Genomic DNA, 11,354 nt, shown 5'->3' with positions numbered 1-11,354 from the left:
GCCAGGATGGTCTCGATCTCCTGACCTCGTGATCTGCCCGCCTCGGCCTCCCAAAGTGCTGGGATTACAGGCGTGAGCCACCATGCCCGGTTAAACTTACTTTTACAGATAACGAGAAGGCACATTTTATGCCTTTTAGAAATACTCACCTATTTTTGGGCCCTAGGCTGGAAGTCTGTCTACTTATACCTCAACCAAGGAATGCACTGCTAACTGGTACAAAGTCACAGTATGTAGCTGAATCTAACACGAAGGCATTCCTTTGGCAGGAGTCAAAATCTCAGACTTTTTATTAATTCATGAAGACTTCTTTGTCAATCTAAGTTATTAAGATTTTTCTATATTGTTAAATGGACTTTTTTTTCGCTGATTTGAAAAAAAAGTTGATGATTTTGTTTCAAATATGTCAGTGTTGTGGGCAGCCTTTAATCAGGGTGTGATAATAGCTCCCTGTGTGTTTCCAGCCAAGTCCATCTACCTCAAGCTTGAGTTCTACTCACTCGGCTTCACCTAATGTGACAAGTTCTGCTCCATCGAGTGCCAGAGGTCAGTGCCAGAGTGTGGGGAAGACCAAGGGTGCCCAGAGAACATTCTAGTCCTGGGAACTATGGCCAGCTGCCACGTGTTCAGGCTCTCTTCTCCAAACAGGTGCAGCACCACTACCATGCTGATGATCCTCTCTCCTTCTCTTCCCAGCTTCTCCTTTGTTGTCTGACAAACACAAACATTCCCGAGAAAACTCTTGCCTGTCCCCAAGAGAGAGACCATGCAGTGCCATCTATCCAACACCCGTGGAGCCTTCACAGGTATCCTTGTAGGGTAGAGGAACCAGAAAACAAGGACGATTCTGGAATTGCTTACACATCTCCGCAGAAACACATGGTAGCTGCCAAAAGCAAGCAGCTGGGCAGTGTCAGACCAATCCAACTGGTGAAGAGTGCACCTCTAGTCTGCTGCCCATGGTTAGAAATTTCTGCCTGAGCCATGTTTCTTTTTTTTCTTTCCTTTTTTTGAGATAGGATCTCACTGTGTCACCCAGGCTGGAGTGCAGCAGCACAATCCTGGCTCACTGCAACCTCTGCCTCCCAGATTCAAGCGATTCTCCTGTCTCAGCCTCCCAAGTAGCTGGGATTACAGGCATGCACCACCACGCCTGGCTAATTTTTGTACTTTTAGTAGAAACGGTGTTTTGCCATATTGGCCAGGCTGGTCTTGAACTCCTGACCTCAGGTGATCCACCCGCCTCGGCCTCCCAAAGTGCTGTGATTACAGGCATGAGCCACCATGCCCGGGCCTGAGCCATATTTCTGATAGGGACACATGGTAGTTGCTTGGCAGTGAAGCTAAAAGGGAAATGGGAAATTTACCCTCCTCGATCTATTTCATTGCTGCTTCTTAAACATTACGCAAAGTAGTTGGGTGTATAAAGCGCCTGTGTGTGTTTGCATGCCCTGTGGATGTAACAGAACTCTGGGGGAACGTCTTAGACTAGGAAAATACCCTTTTTTGTTGTTGTTTTTCAAATCATAGTCTGTGGCTTTACTGCAGCTTTCCTTAAAATATCATGTGACTGAGAAAATCCCTATCTTCCTATCAGACTAAAGAAACGACAGGACAGCGATTACACTTTTAAGTATTGGAGGGTTTAGAGCCCTAGATATTCTATATGCAGACTACTCATGTTTGTTTGTTTTAATAAAGACTGGTCCAAAGGCTCATTTTCACAGTAGCTACAGTTTTTCAGTTCCAGGACCAGGTAAAGATGGGCAGCCCCATGATCCATAAAATGCAAGGGTTAGGACCATTTCTTGGTGACATTGAGATGGTCGAGCTGGTCCGCAGTGAATCTATGCGGGGAGAACTTGGAAGTGGCGGCCGCCTTTAAGGCCTCGAAGGCCTCCCTCCTGCGCACTGCGGCGTGGCCGCGCTCCTCCTCCCGGGTCATGTAGGGCATGCTCAGCCAGTAGTGGTTCTCCGCCTCGATCTCCAGGCGGCGGATCATGTTCTGCTTGGCGCCCAACGACACGAACCGCGGCCGCCGGTGCTCTCCGATCCACTGACGGCCAGGAATGCGGTTGCGGCAGAGGAGCGCAGTCAGCAACATGGTGCCCGTCGGTTGCTCAGGACTGGAAAATACCCTTGAAGAGAAGCATTCTCCTGGCCAGCAGTCTCTGCCTTTGCCTAGACCTATTTAAAAGAGCTGCAGTGGATTCCTTTCTGGGTACCCATGAGTATAGGAGCAATTTGTTTGCCTTTGCCATTCTTGAATGCATGAGAAAAGAGCGATTCAGTCGTCGGCCTTTCCCTGTCAACTCCTCATGGGAGGAAGGGAGCATGGCCCTCAGCCTCTGCCTGAACTTGGTTTTGAAGTGATCCCTGTTTTTTTGAGAGCAGAGACTTGGGCTCAACCCTTGGGCACTTCGAGAGCCTTGAAGGTTGGTTTCAAAGTTGAAGATTCATGGGTAGTCTCTGAGTTTTAAAGATTATTTGGGAATAATTTAGGAGCAGAGAAAAATAGTTATTTCTATGCCAGCTAATTTCTGTTTTTCTACACTATCCTGGCAGAAGTCTGTAGCCGCATCTGGAAGTGAACGAGCGCAAGTGGGATTTGGCTTGATTGGTTTGTCTTTGCTGATTGTGTGATCCTCCCGAAAGTCCCGGGGTACCGCCTCTGCACAGCGCTGCTGTCTTGCAGAAATTATATCTGAGTGCATTTGGCTGGACTAGCTATTTCCCTTTGTCACTCGATGATGCTGCAAGGGAATTTCTCAGTTTGTTCTGCTCCAGGAGAACTTGTTGCCAGCATGGGCAACTCTGAAAGCCTTCTCTGATTAGCCTCCCAAGTTTTCTGGTTTTAGCAAAATTGGAAGCAGTATATATGTTGCCAAAATTTCAATAGTGCACATTGCTGTAGTACATCTACTTTTAAGGACTTGGTACTTTCTATTTAATATATTAGGTAAAACCATGTAAAACTGGCATTTTTATAAGTTAAAAATTGTAGACTATCAACTATTTCATTTTTTTTAACCTAATAAAGGATTTTTAACATGCAGGGGTTAAATTTCATTCGCAAGTGATTTTTTTGAACTAATATTTCTCCTTTAATTCTTATTTCTGTTTTATATCACCACCGTAGCATTTGTATTTATAAAGAACTCCATACAGGCCAGGTGTGGTGGCTCATGCCTGTAATCTCAGCACTTTGGGAGGCCAAGGTGGGAGAACTGCTTGAGCCCAGGCGTTCAAGACCAGCCTGGGCAATAACAGTGAGATTCCATCTCTAAAAAGAAAAAAAAAAGAACTTCATAGCACAACTGCTATTTACTATTTATTTTTTACCTTCCATTTTATCATGAACATTTACCATTTACATTTAAAATGTAATACAAACTTTTCAAACACTCTTTCTCAAAACCTAAGGCTCTTCCCACCCCCTTTTACTTAAATCTAATTAAATTCTTTGTTCCTAGGTTCATCCTATCATATAAAAATTATTTTGAACCAAAAGTTTTAGTGAGGGGATAATCATCTCATTTTCTAGAAGGTTTCACATGTCCGTATATCACATCATAAAAATCAACCCTTGTACCTTTGCAGAGGATGCTGTTTAATCATATTGGAGACGGGGCCTTGCCACGCAGTGACCCAAATCTCTCTGCACCTGAAAAAGGTAAGGCGAGCCGCATGATCAGGCCTGGAATGTGTAAGGGCTTGTTTTATCCTCATGTTCTCCAGTCTTCTGTGTGTCTGTGTGGAAAGCAGTGCTCTAGCGCTTTAATGATCAGGACTAGTATGCTCTTTAGGGGATTAATGAAAGACAGTTATTCATGATCATTTTATCAAAAGCTGTTTTCCTATAAGATTTTAACAGCAGAATCTGAGCAAGATAGGAACGCTTCTGTTTAATGGTCTTTTGTTATCATCCAGTGAGTCACCCAGGCAATGCCTCCTCTTCCTGAAACAAAGTTGCCAATTAGGCTCCTTGTTCAGCACAGTGAAAATAGCTTCTCCCAGATCGATTCGGTGGTCCCATCCTTTGTCTCCCTTACAAAGCTCATTCAGCCAACTCATGTGTTGTTTGCTGTGACTCAGATAGGGCTCTTGTACAATTAAATGCCATTTAAGAATTGCAATCCAGTGCATAATGGAGTGTGCCCTGCCTCAAGGTCACACAAAATGAGAACCAAACACATGGATAGCAGTAAATAGCCAATTAGGATCGGTCTGCAACACAGCAGGAAGACGAAGAGCAGATTAAACACGATTTCCTCAGCTACAGGTTGGGGCTTGCAGCAAGTCACCCATTCACCTCTCTCAGGGTCAAGCCTCAAAAATAAGAGCAGTTCCCCAGACCAATAAATCAAGAGTCGTTAATGAAATATTCTGGGAAAGTGCCTTTTAATTGCCCTCATTAAGAAATAAACTGTATTGTCATTTGGGTACACCGATACATTAGAACTTTCCTTGGAAGATGGAAATTAGCGAAGTCTTAGGCAAAATTATTTTAAAACACACATTTAGCTTTAATGTTACAAGTCACATGTTGACCTTTGTCAGAACTAAGGAATGTGGTATTTTTCTCACCCCTTCTATTAAAGAAAACCACAGGCCGGGCGCGGTGGCTCAAGCCTGTAATCCCAGCACTTTGGGAGGCCGAGGCGGGTGGATCACGAGGTCAGGAGATCGAGACTATCCTGGCTAACATGGTGAAACCCCGTCTCTACTAAAAAATATAAAAAACTAGCCGGGCGAGATGGCGGGCGCCTGTAGTCCCAGCTGCTCGGGAGGCTGAGGCAGGAGAATGGCGTAAACCCGGTTGGCAGAGCTTGCAGTGAGCCGAGATTGCGCCACTGCACTCCAGCCCTGGGCAATGGAGACTCCGTCTCAAAAAAAAAAAAAAAAAGGCAAACCACAATGCAAATTTAAAAGAATAGAAAAAAAGAATTTTAAGAGGGGTAACTCCATCCCATTAAATGAAAATGAGTATGGCCGGGCGCGGTGGCTCAAGCCTGTAATCCCAGCACTTTGGGAGGCCGAAACGGGTGGATCACCAGGTCAGGAGATCGAGACCATCCTGGCCTACACGGTGAAACCCCGTCTCTACTAAAAAATATAAAAAACTAGCCGGGCGAGATGGCGGGCGCCTGTAGTCCCAGCTGCTCGGGAGGCTGAGGCAGGAGAATGGCGTGAACCCGGTTGGCAGAGCTTGCAGTGAGCCGAGATTGCGCCACTGCACTCCAGCCTGGGCGACAGAGCGAGACTCCGTCTCAAAAAAAAAAAAGAAAGAAAGAAAATGAGTGGTAAAATGTTAAAATTCTCAACATGCCCACCAGATGGCAGTGGCTGTACAGGGAGTGAGTCACTGGAACTCAGATTTGATGTAAACCTCATTGCATAGAGGCTATTTACAACCAGCATATCCTGCCCTTATTCCTGCCAGGATTACCCCATATTCCTGCATTTTACCGAAGCACAGAGCAGACAAATTACAAAATAAGAATGATACTGACAGTATTCCAAATCATTTTTTAAGGACATATTTCAGTATAATTCACTGATTTCAGAAAGTTCTTTCCTCAAAGAGTTATCAATGAGATAATGTGGCATGGCTGTTCTTTCCCAAGAATTCTGCCAAATAGTTAAAATATTAGTATGTCATTGTCTTCTCCATTCTGAGGTGTCACTTGTCTAGTTTTAAAATAGTCCAGTGACTACATCTTCCGTCGGTTATCCAGCATCTAAACACATGTGTAATTCTCAGCAAGTTTTACACCCCGGTGTAAAGATTTGTAGTTCCCTTTGACAGCACTAAGGGAAATGAAGAGACTTGCTAGCGCCCAGTTAAATGGTAACTATAACTGTTAGGCAGCCAATTGAATAAAGATTTAGTATTCAAGAAGTTTCCTGTTTTGTTTTTCATCCAGTTAATTTTTTCATTCTGGATAATTCTGACTTTCTTCTAAGATCTCAAGCATTGGAAGGGCAAAGCTGGACCATGTGTTTTTAGCTGTGTTATTCCCTTCCAGCTGTGAACCCCACCCCTAGCAGCTGGAGCCTGGACAGTGGGAAGGAAGCCAAGAACATGTCGGATAGTGGGAAACTTATCTCTCCCCCTGTCCCTCCAAGACCCACACAGACTGGTGGGTATTTGAAGCATTTGAACAATCACTTTTATAAAATAATTTTTATTGACTACTCCAGCTTGTCCTGAATTCCTGAGAGAAAGGTAGGCATTTGATTTCTGGGATAAAAACCTTAGTAGCTGCGTAATTCCTTGACAATTGTCTCCCTCTTTCCTGAACTTCTATTACCTGGGGTCAAACAATGGTCCGTTCCAAGCAAGCCTCTCAGATTTTATAGAGTGCTCTTTACCAAGCCACCATTCTCAAGTTCGGAGAGGCACCCTAACCTTGGTAGGTCACTAGCATCTTCTCTAACCTTCACTTTGAACCACTTCATTCTTATCAACCTCTGCTAACTCAGCTACTTTCTTCAGTCTTATTCAGGACTGATGCCAAAGTTTCCACTTGCCTCTAAATAGCTATTGACTAACAAACAGTTATGCTCCACAAGCTTATCAGAGTCATTAACTTTGCATCCGCAGTTATCTGTTGCTTTGAGAGGTCTTTATGCAAGGACTATATTTCTCAAAGGGTTGATTCAGGGTACTGCCTCTGCTCAGGTGGTGGTTTAAGCAGCAAAATCTTGGCCAGGTGTGGTGGCTCACGCCTGTAATCCCAGCATTTTGGGAGACTAAGGTGGGTGGATCACTTGAACTCACAAGTTCGAGACCAGCCTGGGCAGCATGGCGAAACCCCGTCTCTACAACAAATACAAAAATCAGCCAGGTGTGGTGGTACACACCTGCAGTCCCAGCTACTTGGGAGGATGGCTTGAACCCAGAAGACAGAGGTTGCAGTGATCCAAGATGGCACCACTGCACTTTAGCCCGGGCCATTGAGCCAAACCTTGTCTCAAATAAATAAATAAAAAATAAATAAATAAATAAATTCATTCTCAGGTCTAACCTCACACCTACTGAATCAGAATCTAAGTTTTTCTGGGGTAAGACCCTAATATCTGTATTGTTATGAAACCTTTCAGTGATCTAGTGATCCTTCTGCTCACTAGATTTTAAGAACCACTGAAAATGGATCTTTAGCTTTGTGAATTTATAGTAGTAACAGGCCTCCTTGCCTCCTGAACTTGCTTGTGACCTATATGTGGGGCCATTTTTAAGAGGGACCTGTCTTGTTTTACTAGCTTTGCTTATTCTGGATGGGAGAGGTTTTTCAGCACTTACCTGTGTCTATGGTGGATTTGAAGTTTTACAAATACAACTAGCCTAAAAACAAGAACAAAAAATGACGTGATTTCTCTCATAGATTTTTCTAGATTGTTCATGTTTCATTTGCTGTAGTCTAGCATCTCATCCTTCTTTACCTCTTTTTAAGATAAACTATGGGCCAGACAAGGTAGTTCACACCTGTAATCCCAGCACTTTGGGAGGCCAAGGCAGGCAGATCACTTGAGCCCAGGAGTTTGAGGCAAGCCTGTGCCACATGGCAAAACCCCATCTCTACAAGAAAAAGCAAAAATTAGCCAGGCGTGGTGGCACACACCTATAGTCCTAGCTACGTGGGAGGCTTAGGTGGGGGAATTGCTTGAGCCCAGGAAGCAGAGGTTGCAGTGAGCCAAGAGTGCACCACTGCACTCTAGCCTGGGCAACAGAGTGAGACCCTGCAACAAAATACAATAAACTGTGTGCCACCCAATTTACTCTCTACTTGTCAAAGCCCAAAGTCAAGTCACCAATAATTTTTTAAAGGCATATGAGGTCTTCAAAGAAAACAAGAAATAACTTTAAGCTTCTTGATCACCTGCATTAGTATATCAGTATGTGCGCAGAGGCCTAAAACTTACCGGCCAAATTATTTTTATCTCATTCACAATGTACATATATTCAGGCAGTCTCCAATTTAAACCTGGTTGTGTCCCTAAAGTTGAGAACCTGCAAAGCATTTTTTAAGGAGTAATATTGATGGTCCTTAGGTTTCTAGGCCAGTTCGAACCTGAAGACAAGGATACTGATGGAACTATTTTAGGTTGCTGTGGGAAATCGCCTTTCCAGAGAAATAGTTCTGCAAATGTGCTGTGGTTGCAGGGGCCACCATGGTGGTGTCAGCAACTGCCTGAGTCAAAAGGAAGAGGGTCCCAGGGAACAATAAACTTTCTGCCACCATTAAGGCAGGAATATAGTTCCCCATCAGGATCAGCTTCTCCATACAGACATGATTTTCTTCCATAATCATCACCCACAATCAACAGGATAGGAGAACTAATGCTGGTATTAGAATGTGATACGTGCTGACAGCATGATCCAGCATTCAAGAGTGCAAGAGAGAGGCTGCATACCACCAGTGTGATCATGGAGCACTCTTCCTGACCCCTTAGGACCCAGAGCACACAGGTGACCTTACCCTTCCCAAGTTCACTGGCAGGGCTGCCATCCCTTCTGCACTGATTGCTCTCATGTTCTGTTCTTATGTCATCATCTGTGGTCACTGTTGTGGGGCTCTGTAACTGTCTTTCTTCCTTACAGCCTTTCAGTAGCTTTGTTATGAGTTACAAACCTCACTGTGACAGCTGGGAGAGTGGCAGCTAATCACAGAGCAACATGCCCAGAGTTCACCGAAACATCTCTGTGGAATTGAGAAATGTGGCTGACCCTCACCCTGCTGACTGTGTCACGGCCAGCCTTTACCATACAGGACTGTGCTTTAGAGAGCTGGATTTGCTATACAAGCGTGTACACAGGAGCAGTGCTATCACACATGCTGTGTCCCACAAGTAGGACTTGGAAAATCTAGAGAGAAAAAGCAAACAGTTCGCTCTTCTTGGCCACCATGATGAAATCCATAGAGAACCACCACCAGGGTATAATGGGAAGACCTGAGTACAAGCATTAGGGGAAGAAATGGAAAACCATGCACCTCTTGTATGGCCATGGCCAAGGGTTTTCTACCTATTTGGGGAGTATTGGAGTTGTTGGGGGGAGCTGATTAAATATATTCCCATAGACCTGTTCCAGGCTGCTGGGGTGGCCATGGTGTTCTCATTGGTGCTTAGGCCAAAGACAACAGCTGTTCCCCAAGGACTGCTCCCTAGCACCTCACACCTAAAAGCACCTTATGAGATAGAGCAAGCAGTGCAGAAGCACCTGGACTTCGGCGAAATGGAAAGGACATTGGATGAGTTTGGGAACCTGTCATTTGGTCAAAGCATCATATATGCCATGATAACTTTTTGCTGATGTTCCCATATCTTGGCAGTGCCACCCTTTGTGAGAACCCGTTCTAGATAGGCATCATTTAGCTTCTGCCCCATCCTCACCACCCCCTTTGCTTAGAAAGTCTTTATGCACTGGATCATCTGTCTGGGTTTGTAACACAGAGAGCATGTGCAGATAGTCAATTGTCTGGTTTTTCTTCATTGAAATGTTATCTCTCTCCCCATTGACAGCTTCACCAGCAAGACACACGACATCAGTATCCCCCTCGCCTGCCGGGCGATCTCCATTGAAGGTAAAGGCCCGTCTTTCGACTGAGGCTAGAAACTAGCCCAGGTTTCTTTTTCTCTAAGACTCATCCGGATATATCAAAAGGTGCTTTGATTTGCAGGGACAAGGCAAAGAACATATCAAGCAGGGATAGGGGAAGCTGGGTAAGAAAACAACACTGGACTTTCCCCTCTGGGTGCCTCCTCCACGAATGCAGCCATTTGTTTTTCGATGATTAGCCTCATTCTCCAAATGGTAGCAGTGAGAACTTGCAAACTGAAGTCAATGCATATACTGAATTAGGAAAGGAATGTGGTCCTAATGTACCTCCTAGGAAATTTTCAGCCTGGCCTTTTAGTTTAAGGCACATCAAACACACACACACACTTAGATTGAGAAACATCACTATCAAGATCTAGTAAATATTCTCTGTGTCTTTTTGCCTTTATCATCAGCCTCACCCATTTTATCAAAGCCAAACCTAACAGTCTCTTTTAATATTTTATACCAAGTTTCTCATTTACATTAGAAATACATACTTGATCATGAAAAACAAGGCAGTAATACGGATTTTTAAAATTTCTAGGGAACAAACTGGAAAGCTGTAAAGGTCAGACATTTGAATTGGTTTGCAGACATGGGCTATTTAACATCTTTAAACATAAAAAAGTCCCTCATGAAGAATAATATTTAGTCTCTATCCAAATTGAATCAGACTAGCTTCAAGGATTGTCAGTGCGTGAGAGACTGGTGTTCAGAACAGCTGTACCGGAGGCAAATATGAAGTGTGTTGAAAGAATGATTTTGTACCTGAGTGACTTAGGATTTACATGCTCCATGTCTTTTGTGTTGATGAGCTAGTTCTAGCTAATGTTCAAAAGACAAATTAGCCTCTACAAACACATAGGGGCAGGTTGCGATCCAATGCAGCTGTGGTGCTAACGATAGTTGCTGATAGAAATTGAGAAACTGGAAAACAATCCGCCTCCCTCCGCACAATGGAGAAAATTGCAAAGAAGTGTGATTCCCTTGCATTGCCAAAATTTCTGATGTAGAAATTCGCGGGTAAGTGCAAGTGATTGGCTCATTTTCTTCTCATTCTGTAATGCAGCTGTTATTATGAAGTACCTGTGACAGCATTCACTCTGGAAGCCATAGCCTGTCACCTCGATGTGATGGAAAGGAAAGCAATATGGCTTTTCCACACTTTTACATTTACCCTTACTCAGAGCTCCCACACGTTGCTATGGAATTATCGTCTGTATTTTTCAACTTAATTTTTGTTGGGTAGTAAGAAAATAAGTCTTAGAGATTAATTCTTAAACATTAAAAAGAACTCAAGGGCTGAAAATGTTTGAATAGCTATGAAATAGTCTTAGTTAGCAAGCTGGTATATGCTGTCTTTCAGCAGACCTGTGTATATTTTTACTGGCCATATACAGTCCGAAGCCATGTCTTTATATGTAGAGTTTGAAGGAAAAGAACATAGATCGAACATTTGTGTTATATCTCCTGGGTTACATTAGGGGGTATTCTGCTACCATGTTACTAGCTTTGCAGTGTGCTGCCTTAACTGATAGAGTTTAGTGGGGTTTGGGGATTTTTTTCTCCCCGGCAGTCATTAAACTATGGGTCTAACCCTACAGCGAAGACTGAGCTGACTCTAACTTTTGACAGAGGTAGCAGTGAATTGGGAACTCTTAATTGGCCTTCATTTTAGGCTTCTACTAAATGACAGGATGTATATCTACCAGCGTTATTTTGTTTACAAAGAGAGACCAAAGTTAGCTTA

The 11,354-nt window shown here is 43.8% G+C and overlaps 2 protein-coding genes across 2 annotated transcripts in view; one reads left to right on the top strand and one right to left on the bottom strand.

Moving 5' to 3' along the window:
- Positions 1–11,354, top strand: part of DOCK4 (dedicator of cytokinesis 4) — a 477,639-nt gene that overhangs the window by 461,829 nt on the left and 4,456 nt on the right. Inside the window, exons 46-50 of the mRNA XM_011955954.1 lie at positions 465–546; positions 697–806; positions 3,601–3,673; positions 6,030–6,143; positions 9,526–9,587. Of these exons, the coding sequence (XP_011811344.1) occupies positions 465–546; positions 697–806; positions 3,601–3,673; positions 6,030–6,143; positions 9,526–9,587 (441 nt within the window). The remainder of the gene's footprint in view (positions 1–464; positions 547–696; positions 807–3,600; positions 3,674–6,029; positions 6,144–9,525; positions 9,588–11,354) is intronic.
- LOC105521662 (ribosomal protein 63, mitochondrial-like) lies at positions 1,573–2,120 on the bottom strand. The gene has a single exon (XM_011955930.1). The coding sequence runs from the start codon at positions 2,102–2,104 to the stop codon at positions 1,796–1,798; it is 309 nt and encodes a 102-aa protein (XP_011811320.1). The 5' UTR covers positions 2,105–2,120; the 3' UTR covers positions 1,573–1,795.

This window comes from Colobus angolensis, unplaced genomic scaffold (assembly GCF_000951035.1).
Source record: "Colobus angolensis palliatus isolate OR3802 unplaced genomic scaffold, Cang.pa_1.0 Scaffold403, whole genome shotgun sequence".
NCBI lineage: Eukaryota > Metazoa > Chordata > Mammalia > Primates > Cercopithecidae > Colobus > Colobus angolensis.
This window is presented reverse-complemented; position numbering and strand designations above follow the sequence as displayed.